Source organism: Gobio gobio (genome assembly GCF_949357685.1).
Source record: "Gobio gobio genome assembly, chromosome: 19".
Classification (NCBI taxonomy): Eukaryota; Metazoa; Chordata; class Actinopteri; order Cypriniformes; family Gobionidae; genus Gobio; species Gobio gobio.
Window position 1 is genome coordinate 49,233,610 of NC_137112.1, and position 15,262 is coordinate 49,248,871.

At 41.9% G+C, this 15,262-nt stretch overlaps 1 protein-coding gene across 1 annotated transcript in view; it reads right to left on the minus strand.

The window, feature by feature from the left end:
* The window catches only part of ranbp3a (RAN binding protein 3a), a gene marked incomplete at its 3' end in the record, with an annotated part of 40,651 nt that overhangs the window by 13,346 nt on the left and 12,043 nt on the right, over positions 1–15,262 (minus strand). Inside the window, exons 7-11 of the mRNA XM_079845381.1 lie at positions 14,460–14,525; positions 14,207–14,296; positions 14,043–14,134; positions 11,308–11,418; positions 80–177 (exon numbers count right to left, since the gene is read on the minus strand). Coding sequence (XP_079701507.1) covers positions 80–177; positions 11,308–11,418; positions 14,043–14,134; positions 14,207–14,296; positions 14,460–14,525 — 457 coding nt within the window. The remainder of the gene's footprint in view (positions 1–79; positions 178–11,307; positions 11,419–14,042; positions 14,135–14,206; positions 14,297–14,459; positions 14,526–15,262) is intronic.

Consider the following 15,262-nt stretch of genomic DNA (forward strand, 5'->3'; position numbering starts at 1 on the left):
TTGATGCCAAGACGGTTCCATGTTTCTGCCTGAGGAGATCTGTGAAAGAGCATTAACATGAACACCTGAGCTGCGATACCTGGAAGTGTTGCACTGCAAGAAGTAATTCGTCTCCTCAGATTGTTCAGATTGTTCTGCCAGAAGACGAGCATCAGAAGAGTCCCAGCTGCGGCCCACCTGCAGAAAATACCACTTCACTTTTAATAAAAATAAACATCAAACATTTGACATATTGACAGCAAAATCGCTGTACTGTTAATATTCAATGTAGGAATGAGACAAACATCAGACATTTATGATGGACGGATGCACTTTTATGATGGACGGATGCACTTTTATGATGGACGGATGCACTTTTATGATGGACGGATGCACTTTTATGATGGACGGATGCACTTTTATGATGGACGGATGCACTTTTATGATGGACGGATGCACTTTTATGATGGACGGATGCACTTGTATGATGGACGGATGCATTTTTATGATGGACGGATGCACTTGTATGATGGACGGATGCACTTGTATGATGGACGGATGCACTTTTATGATGGACAGATGCACTTTTATGATGGACGGATGCACTTTTATGATGGACGGATGCACTTTTATGATGGACGGATGCACTTGTATGATGGACGGATGCATTTTTATGATGGATAGATGCACTTGTATGATGGACGGATGCACTTGTATGATGGACGGATGCACTTTTATGATGGACGGATGCACTTTTATGATGGACGGATGCACTTTTATGATGGACGGATGCACTTTTATGATGGACGGATGCACTTGTATGATGGACGGATGCACTTTTATGATGGACAGATGCACTTGTATGATGGACGGATGCACTTGTATGATGGACGGATGCACTTTTATGATGGACGGATGCACTTTTATGATGGACGGATGCACTTGTATGATGGACGGATGCATTTTTATGATGGACGGATGCACTTGTATGATGGACGGATGCACTTTTATGATGGACGGATGCACTTGTATGATGGACGGATGCATTTTTATGATGGACGGATGCACTTGTATGATGGACGGATGCACTTGTATGATGGACGGATGCACTTGTATGATGGACGGATGCTCTTTTATGATGGACAGATGCACTTGTATGATGGACGGATGCACTTTTATGATGGACAGATGCACTTGTATGATGAACGGATGCACTTGTATGATGGATGGATGCTCTTTTATGATGAACGGATGCACTTGTATGATGGACGGATGCTCTTGTATGATGGACGGATGCACTTGTATGATGGATGGATGCTCTTTTATGATGAACGGATGCACTTGTATGATGGACGGATGCTCTTTTATGATGGACAGATGCACTTGTATGATGGACGGATGCACTTGTATGATGGACGGATGCACTTGTATGATGGATGGATGCACTTGTATGATGGATGGATGCTCTTTTATGATGAACGGATGCACTTGTATGATGGACGGATGCTCTTTTATGATGGACAGATGCACTTGTATGATGGACGGATGCACTTTTATGATGGACGGATGCACTTGTATGATGGACAGATGCACTTGTATGATGGACGGATGCACTTGTATGATGGATGGATGCTCTTTTATGATGAACGGATGCACTTGTATGATGGACGGATGCTCTTTTATGATGGACAGATGCACTTGTATGATGGACGGATGCACTTGTATGATGGACGGATGCACTTTTATGATGGACGGATGCACTTTGATGGACGGATGCACTTTTATGATGGACGGATGCACTTGTATGATGGACGGATGCACTTTTATGATGGACGGATGCACTTGTATGATGGACGGATGCACTTTTATGATGGACGGATGCACTTTTATGATGGACGGATGCACTTGTATGATGGACGGATGCACTTGTATGATGAACGGATGCACTTGTATGATGAACGGATGCACTTGTATGATGGACGGATGCACTTTTATGATGGACGGATGCACTTGTATGATGGACGGATGCACTTTTATGATGGACGGATGCACTTTTATGATGGACGGATGCACTTGTATGATGGACGGATGCACTTGTATGATGAACGGATGCACTTGTATGATGAACGGATGCACTTGTATGATGGACGGATGCTCTTTTATGATGGACGGATGCACTTTTATGATGGACGGATGCACTTGTATGATGGACAGATGCACTTGTATGATGGACGGATGCACTTGTATGATGGATGGATGCTCTTTTATGATGAACGGATGCACTTGTATGATGGACGGATGCTCTTTTATGATGGACAGATGCACTTGTATGATGGACGGATGCACTTGTATGATGGACGGATGCACTTTTATGATGGACGGATGCACTTTGATGGACGGATGCACTTTTATGATGGACGGATGCACTTGTATGATGGACGGATGCACTTTTATGATGGACGGATGCACTTGTATGATGGACGGATGCACTTTTATGATGGACGGATGCACTTTTATGATGGACGGATGCACTTGTATGATGGACGGATGCACTTGTATGATGAACGGATGCACTTGTATGATGAACGGATGCACTTGTATGATGGACGGATGCACTTTTATGATGGACGGATGCACTTGTATGATGGACGGATGCACTTTTATGATGGACGGATGCACTTTTATGATGGACGGATGCACTTGTATGATGGACGGATGCACTTGTATGATGAACGGATGCACTTGTATGATGGACGGATGCACTTTTATGATGGACGGATGCACTTGTATGATGGACGGATGCACTTTTATGATGGACGGATGCACTTGTATGATGGACGGATGCACTTTTATGATGAACGGATGCACTTGTATGATGGACGGATGCACTTTTATGATGGACGGATGCACTTTTATGATGGACGGATGCACTTTTATGATGGACGGATGCACTTTTATGATGGACGGATGCACTTTTATGATGGACGGATGCACTTTTATGATGGACGGATGCACTTGTATGATGAACGGATGCACTTGTATGATGAACGGATGCACTTGTATGATGGACGGATGCACTTGTATGATGGACGGATGCACTTTTATGATGAACGGATGCACTTGTATGATGAACGGATGCACTTGTATGATGGACGGATGCACTTGTATGATGGACGGATGCACTTTTATGATGAACGGATGCACTTGTATGATGGACGGATGCACTTTTATGATGGACGGATGCACTTGTATGATGGACGGATGCACTTTTATGATGGACGGATGCACTTGTATGATGGACGGATGCACTTTTATGATGAACGGATGCACTTGTATGATGGACGGATGCACTTGTATGATGGACGGATGCACTTGTATGATGGACGGATGCACTTGTATGATGGACAGATGCACTTTTATGATGGACGGATGCACTTGTATGATGAACGGATGCACTTTTATGATGGATAGATGCACTTTTATGATGGACGGATGCACTTGTATGATGAACGGATGCACTTTTATGATGGATAGATGCACTTTTATGATGGACGGATGCACTTTTATGATGGACGGATGCACTTGTATGATGGACGGATGCACTTTTATGATGGACAGATGCACTTGTATGATGGACGGATGCACTTGTATGATGGACGGATGCACTTGTATGATGGACGGATGCATTTTTATGATGGACGGATGCACTTGTATGATGGACGGATGCACTTTTATGATGGACGGATGCACTTTTATGATGAACGGATGCACTTGTATGATGGACGGATGCACTTGTATGATGGACGGATGCACTTGTATGATGGACGGATGCACTTGTATGATGGACAGATGCACTTTTATGATGGACGGATGCACTTGTATGATGAACGGATGCACTTTTATGATGGATAGATGCACTTTTATGATGGACGGATGCACTTGTATGATGAACGGATGCACTTTTATGATGGATAGATGCACTTTTATGATGGACGGATGCACTTTTATGATGGACGGATGCACTTGTATGATGGACGGATGCACTTTTATGATGGACAGATGCACTTGTATGATGGACGGATGCACTTGTATGATGGACGGATGCACTTGTATGATGGACGGATGCATTTTTATGATGGACGGATGCACTTGTATGATGGACGGATGCACTTTTATGATGGACGGATGCACTTGTATGATGGACGGATGCATTTTTATGATGGACGGATGCACTTGTATGATGGACGGATGCACTTGTATGATGGACGGATGCACTTTTATGATAGACGGATGCATTTTTATGATGGACAGATGCACTTTTATGATGGACGGATGCACTTTTATGATGGACAGATGCTCTTTTATGATGAACGGATGCACTTGTATGATGGACGGATGCTCTTTTATGATGGACAGATGCACTTGTATGATGGACGGATGCACTTGTATGATGGACGGATGCACTTGTATGATGGACGGATGCATTTTTATGATGGACGGATGCACTTGTATGATGGACGGATGCACTTTTATGATGGACGGATGCACTTGTATGATGGACGGATGCATTTTTATGATGGACGGATGCACTTGTATGATGGACGGATGCACTTGTATGATGGACGGATGCACTTTTATGATGGACGGATGCACTTTTATGATGGACAGATGCACTTGTATGATGGACGGATGCACTTGTATGATGGACGGATGCACTTGTATGATGGACGGATGCATTTTTATGATGGACGGATGCACTTGTATGATGGACGGATGCACTTTTATGATGGACGGATGCACTTGTATGATGGACGGATGCATTTTTATGATGGACGGATGCACTTGTATGATGGACGGATGCACTTGTATGATGGACGGATGCACTTTTATGATGGACGGATGCATTTTTATGATGGACAGATGCACTTTTATGATGGACGGATGCACTTTTATGATGGACAGATGCTCTTTTATGATGAACGGATGCACTTGTATGATGGACGGATGCTCTTTTATGATGAACGGATGCACTTGTATGATGAACGGATGCACTTGTATGATGGACGGATGCACTTTTATGATGGACGGATGCACTTTGATGGACGGATGCACTTTGATGGACGGATGCACTTTTATGATGGACGGATGCACTTGTATGATGGACGGATGCACTTTTATGATGGACGGATGCACTTGTATGATGGACGGATGCACTTTTATGATGGACGGATGCACTTTTATGATGGACGGATGCACTTGTATGATGGACGGATGCACTTGTATGATGAACGGATGCACTTGTATGATGAACGGATGCACTTTTATGATGGACGGATGCACTTGTATGATGGACGGATGCACTTTTATGATGGACGGATGCACTTGTATGATGGACGGATGCACTTTTATGATGGACGGATGCACTTTTATGATGGACGGATGCACTTTTATGATGGACGGATGCACTTTTATGATGAACGGATGCACTTGTATGATGGACGGATGCACTTTTATGATGGACGGATGCACTTTTATGATGGACAGATGCACTTTTATGATGGATAGATGCACTTGTATGATGGACGGATGCACTTTTATGATGGACGGATGCACTTTTATGATGGACGGATGCACTTTTATGATGGACGGATGCACTTTTATGATGAACGGATGCACTTGTATGATGGACGGATGCACTTTTATGATGGACAGATGCACTTTTATGATGGACGGATGCACTTGTATGATGGACGGATGCACTTTTATGATGGACGGATGCACTTTTATGATGGACGGATGCACTTTTATGATGGACGGATGCACTTTTATGATGAACGGATGCACTTGTATGATGGACGGATGCACTTTTATGATGGACGGATGCACTTTTATGATGGACAGATGCACTTTTATGATGGACGGATGCACTTGTATGATGGACGGATGCACTTTTATGATGGACGGATGCACTTGTATGATGGACGGATGCACTTGTATGATGGACGGATGCACTTTTATGATGAACGGATGCACTTTTATGATGAACGGATGCACTTGTATGATGGACGGATGCACTTTTATGATGGACGGATGCACTTTTATGATGGACGGATGCACTTTTATGATGGACGGATGCACTTTTATGATGAACGGATGCACTTGTATGATGGACGGATGCACTTTTATGATGGACGGATGCACTTTTATGATGGACAGATGCACTTTTATGATGGATAGATGCACTTTTATGATGGACGGATGCACTTGTATGATGGACGGATGCACTTTTATGATGGACAGATGCACTTTTATGATGGATAGATGCACTTTTATGATGAACGGATGCACTTGTATGATGAACGGATGCACTTGTATGATGGACGGATGCACTTTTATGATGGACGGATGCACTTTTATGATGGACGGATGCACTTGTATGATGGACGGATGCACTTTTATGATGGACGGATGCACTTGTATGATGGACGGATGCACTTTTATGATGGACGGATGCACTTTTATGATGGACGGATGCACTTGTATGATGGACGGATGCACTTTTATGATGAACGGATGCACTTGTATGATGAACGGATGCACTTTTATGATGGACGGATGCACTTGTATGATGGACGGATGCACTTGTATGATGGACGGATGCACTTTTATGATGAACGGATGCACTTGTATGATGAACGGATGCACTTTTATGATGGACGGATGCACTTGTATGATGAACGGATGCACTTGTATGATGGACGGATGCACTTGTATGATGAACGGATGCACTTGTATGATGGACGGATGCACTTTTATGATGAACGGATGCACTTGTATGATGGACGGATGCACTTTTATGATGAACGGATGCACTTGTATGATGAACGGATGCACTTTTATGATGGACGGATGCACTTGTATGATGAACGGATGCACTTGTATGATGGACGGATGCACTTGTATGATGGACGGATGCACTTGTATGATGGACGGATGCACTTGTATGATGGACGGATGCACTTGTATGATGAACGGATGCACTTTTATGATGGACGGATGCACTTGTATGATGGACGGATGCACTTGTATGATGAACGGATGCATTTGTATGATGGACGGATGCACTTGTATGATGGACGGATGCACTTGTATGATGGACGGATGCACTTGTATGATGGACGGATGCACTTTTATGATGGACGGATGCACTTGTATGATGGACAGATGCACTTGTATGATGGACAGGTGCACTTGTATGATGGACGGATGCACTTGTATGATGAACGGATGCACTTGTATGATGGATAGATGCACTTTTATGATGGACAGATGCACTTTTATGATGGACAGATGCACTTGTATGATGGACAGATGCACTTGTATGATGGACAGGTGCACTTGTATGATGGACGGATGCACTTGTATGATGAACGGATGCACTTGTATGATGGGCAGATGCACTTTTATGATGGACAGATGCACTTTTATGATGGATAGATGCACTTTTATGATGGACGGATGCACTTGTATGATGAACGGATGCACTTGTATGATGAACGGATGCACTTGTATGATGGACGGATGCACTTTTATGATGGACGGATGCACTTTTATGATGGACAGATGCACTTTTATGATGGATAGATGCACTTTTATGATGGACGGATGCACTTGTATGATGAACGGATGCACTTGTATGATGAACGGATGCACTTGTATGATGGACGGATGCACTTTTATGATGAACGGATGCACTTGTATGATGAACGGATGCACTTTTATGATGGACGGATGCACTTGTATGATGGACGGATGCACTTGTATGATGGACGGATGCACTTGTATGATGAACGGATGCACTTGTATGATGGACGGATGCACTTGTATGATGGACGGATGCACTTTTATGATGAACGGATGCACTTGTATGATGGACGGATGCACTTTTATGATGGACGGATGCACTTTTATGATGGACGGATGCACTTGTATGATGAACGGATGCACTTGTATGATGGACGGATGCACTTTTATGATGGACGGATGCACTTTTATGATGGACGGATGCACTTTTATGATGGACGGATGCACTTTTATGATGGACGGATGCACTTGTATGATGGACGGATGCACTTGTATGATGGACGGATGCACTTGTATGATGGACGGATGCACTTTTATGATGGACGGATGCACTTTTATGATGGACGGATGCACTTTTATGATGGACGGATGCACTTGTATGATGGACGGATGCACTTGTATGATGGACGGATGCACTTGTATGATGGACGGATGCACTTTTATGATGAACGGATGCACTTGTATGATGGACGGATGCACTTTTATGATGGACGGATGCACTTTTATGATGGACGGATGCACTTTTATGATGGACGGATGCACTTTTATGATGAACGGATGCACTTGTATGATGGACGGATGCACTTTTATGATGGACGGATGCACTTTTATGATGGACAGATGCACTTTTATGATGGATAGATGCACTTTTATGATGGACGGATGCACTTGTATGATGGACGGATGCACTTTTATGATGGACAGATGCACTTTTATGATGGATAGATGCACTTTTATGATGAACGGATGCACTTGTATGATGAACGGATGCACTTGTATGATGGACGGATGCACTTTTATGATGGACGGATGCACTTTTATGATGGACGGATGCACTTGTATGATGGACGGATGCACTTTTATGATGGACGGATGCACTTGTATGATGGACGGATGCACTTTTATGATGGACGGATGCACTTGTATGATGAACGGATGCACTTGTATGATGAACGGATGCACTTGTATGATGGACGGATGCACTTTTATGATGGACGGATGCACTTGTATGATGGACGGATGCACTTTTATGATGAACGGATGCACTTGTATGATGAACGGATGCACTTTTATGATGGACGGATGCACTTGTATGATGGACGGATGCACTTGTATGATGGACGGATGCACTTTTATGATGAACGGATGCACTTGTATGATGAACGGATGCACTTTTATGATGGACGGATGCACTTGTATGATGAACGGATGCACTTGTATGATGGACGGATGCACTTGTATGATGAACGGATGCACTTGTATGATGGACGGATGCACTTTTATGATGAACGGATGCACTTGTATGATGGACGGATGCACTTTTATGATGAACGGATGCACTTGTATGATGAACGGATGCACTTTTATGATGGACGGATGCACTTGTATGATGAACGGATGCACTTGTATGATGGACGGATGCACTTGTATGATGGACGGATGCACTTGTATGATGGACGGATGCACTTGTATGATGGACGGATGCACTTGTATGATGAACGGATGCACTTTTATGATGGACGGATGCACTTGTATGATGGACGGATGCACTTGTATGATGAACGGATGCATTTGTATGATGGACGGATGCACTTGTATGATGGACGGATGCACTTGTATGATGGACGGATGCACTTGTATGATGGACGGATGCACTTTTATGATGGACGGATGCACTTGTATGATGGACGGATGCACTTGTATGATGGACGGATGCACTTTTATGATGAACGGATGCACTTGTATGATGAACGGATGCACTTGTATGATGAACGGATGCACTTTTATGATGGACGGATGCACTTTTATGATGGACGGATGCACTTGTATGATGAACGGATGCACTTTTATGATGGACGGATGCACTTTTATGATGGACGGATGCACTTTTATGATGGACGGATGCACTTTTATGATGGACGGATGCACTTGTATGATGGACGGATGCACTTTTATGATGGACGGATGCACTTGTATGATGGACGGATGCACTTGTATGATGAACGGATGCACTTGTATGATGAACGGATGCACTTGTATGATGGACGGATGCACTTTTATGATGGACGGATGCACTTTTATGATGGACGGATGCACTTGTATGATGGACGGATGCACTTTTATGATGGACGGATGCACTTGTATGATGGACGGATGCACTTGTATGATGGACGGATGCACTTTTATGATGAACGGATGCACTTGTATGATGAACGGATGCACTTGTATGATGAACGGATGCACTTTTATGATGGACGGATGCACTTTTATGATGGACGGATGCACTTGTATGATGAACGGATGCACTTTTATGATGGACGGATGCACTTTTATGATGGACGGATGCACTTTTATGATGGACGGATGCACTTTTATGATGAACGGATGCACTGGTATGATGGACGGATGCACTTTTATGATGGACGGATGCACTTTTATGATGGACGGATGCACTTGTATGATGAACGGATGCACTTGTATGATGGACGGATGCACTTTTATGATGGACGGATGCACTTTTATGATGGACGGATGCACTTTTATGATGGACGGATGCACTTTTATGATGGACGGATGCACTTTTATGATGGACGGATGCACTTTTATGATGGACGGATGCACTTTTATGATGAACGGATGCACTTGTATGATGGACGGATGCACTTTTATGATGGACGGATGCACTTTTATGATGGACAGATGCACTTTTATGATGGATAGATGCACTTTTATGATGGACGGATGCACTTGTATGATGGACGGATGCACTTTTATGATGGACAGATGCACTTTTATGATGGATAGATGCACTTTTATGATGAACGGATGCACTTGTATGATGAACGGATGCACTTGTATGATGGACGGATGCACTTTTATGATGGACGGATGCACTTTTATGATGGACGGATGCACTTGTATGATGGACGGATGCACTTTTATGATGGACGGATGCACTTGTATGATGGACGGATGCACTTTTATGATGGACGGATGCACTTGTATGATGAACGGATGCACTTGTATGATGAACGGATGCACTTGTATGATGGACGGATGCACTTTTATGATGGACGGATGCACTTGTATGATGGACGGATGCACTTTTATGATGGACGGATGCACTTTTATGATGGACAGATGCACTTTTATGATGAACGGATGCACTTGTATGATGGACGGATGCACTTGTATGATGGACGGATGCACTTTTATGATGGACGGATGCACTTGTATGATGGACGGATGCACTTGTATGATGGACGGATGCACTTGTATGATGGACGGATGCACTTTTATGATGGACGGATGCACTTGTATGATGGACGGATGCACTTTTATGATGGACGGATGCACTTTTATGATGGACGGATGCACTTGTATGATGGACGGATGCTGTTTAATGTTGGAAAATCGCTGAACTGTTAATATTCAATGTAGGAATGAGACAAACATCAGACAAACCTTTGCTCTGTCCTTCATATTCTGTCCAAACACAAAACTGGCCTCCACCGGGGCACCGAGTCCTTCAGTTTTGTCATCCGTTTTATCCCCAAATGTGCTATTGTTCAATTCCTTAAAAGAAATAACAAACTGTCATGTGTGTTCACTTCGCTCTATTCACACGTTACAGATTCAACTAAAACACTGGGTCAGCCAAAACAAACTAAGATGTTCAGCACAAGATGACACTATTTTCTGGAAGTCACATGTAAACTAAAACTAAACTTGTCTGGCCTTGAACCGTAGCCCACGCTGTGTTCAGACATGCTAACATTGTACAATACAACAAAAACACGCTTCAACATTTCAGTGTGTCCTAAAATATGTGGACACTTAAGCCTCCCTTCAAAATATGAATTTCTTTGTGTTGCATAACAAAATATCTAATAAAATGGGATTTGATTTAGGAAATATAGCATAAATACACTTTACAAGCAAAACATTTCACAAAAAGAAGTTTTGGTATGATTCAAATTATATAAAAAGGTTAAAGGGATAGTTCACCCACAAATGAAAATGACCCCATGATTTACTCTCCCTCGACTCATCCGAGGTGTGTGTGACATTCTTCTTTCAGACGAACACAATCAGAGTTAAATTAAAAATGACCTGACTCTTCCACGCTTTATAATGGCAGTGAATGAGTGCATAAAAGTCCATCTTTTATGATGGACTGATGCACTTTTATGATGGACAGATGCACTTTTATGATGGATGGATGCACTTTTATGATGGACAGATGCACTTTTATGATGGATGGATGCACTTTTATGATGGACAGATGCACTTTTATGATGGATGGATGCACTTTTATGATGGACAGATGCACTTTTATGATGGATGGATGCACTTTTATGATGGACAGATGCACTTTTATGATGGACGGATGCACTTTTATGATGGATGGATGCACTTTTATGATGGATAGATGCACTTTTATGATGGATAGATGCACTTTTATGATGGACAGATGCACTTTTATGATGGACAGAGGCACATTTATGATGGATAGATGCACTTTTATGATGGATGGATGCACTTTTATGATGGATGGATGCACTTTTATGATGGACAGATGCACTTTTATGATGGATAGATGCATTTTTATGATGGACAGATGCACTTTTATGATGGACAGATGCACTTTTATGATGGATAGATGCACTTTTATGATGGACAAATGCACTTTTGATGGACAGAGGCACATTTATGATGGATAGATGCACTTTTATGATGGACTTTTATGATGGACAGATGCACTTTTATGATGGACAGATGCACTTTTATGATGGATAGATGCACTTTTATGATGATAGATGCACTTTTATGATGGACAGATGCACTTTTATGATGGACGGATGCACTTTTATGATGGATGGATGCACTTTTATGATGGATAGATGCACTTTTATGATGGATGGATGCACTTTTATGATGGACAGATGCACTTTTATGATGGATGGATGCACTTTTATGATGGACAGATGCACTTTTATGATGGACGGATGCACTTTTATGATGGATGGATGCACTTTTATGATGGATAGATGCACTTTTATGATGGATAGATGCACTTTTATGATGGACAGATGCACTTTTATGATGGACAGAGGCACATTTATGATGGATAGATGCACTTTTATGATGGATGGATGCACTTTTATGATGGATGGATGCACTTTTATGATGGATGGATGCACTTTTATGATGGACAGATGCACTTTTATGATGGATAGATGCATTTTTATGATGGACAGATGCACTTTTATGATGGACAGATGCACTTTTATGATGGATAGATGCACTTTTATGATGGACAAATGCACTTTTGATGGACAGAGGCACATTTATGATGGATAGATGCACTTTTATGATGGACTTTTATGATGGACAGATGCACTTTTATGATGGACAGATGCACTTTTATGATGGATAGATGCACTTTTATGATGATAGATGCACTTTTATGATGGACGGATGCACTTTTATGATGATAGATGCACTTTTATGATGGACAAATGCACTTTTATGATGGATGGATGCACTTTTATGATGGACAGATGCACTTTTATGATGATAGATGCACTTTCATAATGGACAGATGCACTTGTATGATGGACGGATGCACTTTTATGATGGACAGATGCACTTTTATGATGGATGGATGCACTTTTATGATGGACAGATGCACTTTTATGATGATAGATGCACTTTCATAATGGACAGATGCACTTGTATGATGGACGGATGCACTTTTATGATGGACAGATGCACTTTTATGATGGATGGATGCACTTTTATGATGGACAGATGCACTTTTATGATGATAGATGCACTTTCATAATGGACAGATGCACTTGTATGATGGACGGATGCACTTTTATGATGGACAGATGCACTTTTATGATGGATAGATGCACTTTTATGATGGACAGATGCACTTTTATGATGATAGATGCACTTTTATGATGGACAAATGCACTTTTATGATGGACGGATGCACTTTTATGATGGACAGATGCACTTAAAGTTGGAAGAGTCAGGTCACAACTCTGATTGTGTTCGTCTGACAGAAGAATGTCATACACACCTAGGATGAGTTGAGGGAGAGTAAATAATGGGGTAATTTTCATTTTGGGTGAACTATCCCTTTAAGTAGATAGCAGTGCTGCCTGGGACATGGGTTTGAGTCTCACCAAGGACACGTCTTCATCCGGTGTGCCCGCAGCAGACAGCTCTGAGTTATCGGAGAGGTTTTTCACTCCATTTGAACTGTTGTTGCTCGAGTCTGGTGAAACATCAGACTTGAGCTGTTATATGTAATATGATGTAGTTGAGTGGATATGCATGATGTACTCACTGTGAGGGGGGGTTGGGGTCGGGGGGGGCTGCAGAACTGGCGGTCTCAGGATGCCTCTCTGGGCTTCTTTGGGTTTGGGGCTCGGGACACCTGAAACAAATCAATCACATCAATCGCTCTTAACTCAGCATCTGAGGGATCTCTGGTGCTGAGAGTTCAAATAGTGGAATCATGTAAATAAACAAATCTTATAAAAGCACCACAACTGGAGGTTAATCAACAGCCTGTGGAAAACAGCAGATGTTGGACCCACCAGTGCTCGGAGCCTGGCCGTGGATCAGAGTCGGGGGCTTCAGGCGAAATCCCACAGTCTTCTCTTCTGATGGAGAAACAAAACCGGGGAAATGAGTTGTGTCAACATCATACTAAAACTGGCACTGCTTTCTTTCTAAATGCAAATGTCTTGTGTAGGGCTGCAACTAACGATTATTTAAATAATCGATTAATCTGTCGATTGTTTTTTCGATTAATCTGACAAAAAAGCATTAATTACCAATTTTTTTATTCAAAAACAGAACTTTCAGTGCAAATTCACAGTGCAAAAAATCTTCTAAATGCAAATGTCTTGCTGCAACTAACGATTATTTTAATAATCGATTAATCTGTCGATTGTTTTTTCGATTAATCTGACAAAAAAGCATTAATTACCAATTTTTTTATTCAAAAACAGAACTTTCAGTGCAAATTCACAGTGCAAAAAATCTTCTAAATGCAAATGTCTTGCTGCAACTAACGATTATTTAAATAATCGATTAATCTGTCGATTATTTTTTCGATTAATCTGACAAAAAAGCATTAATTACCAATTTTGTATTCAAAAACAGAACTTTCAGTGCAAATTCACAGTGCAAAAAATCTTCTAAATGCAAATGTCTTGCTGCAACTAACGATTATTTTAATAATCGATTAATCTGTCGATTGTTTTTTCGATTAATCTGACAAAAAAGCATTAATTACCAATTTTTTATTCAAAAACAGAACTTTCAGTGCAAAAAATCTTCTAAATGCAAATGTCTTGCTGCAACTAACGATTATTTAAAAAATCGATTAATCTGT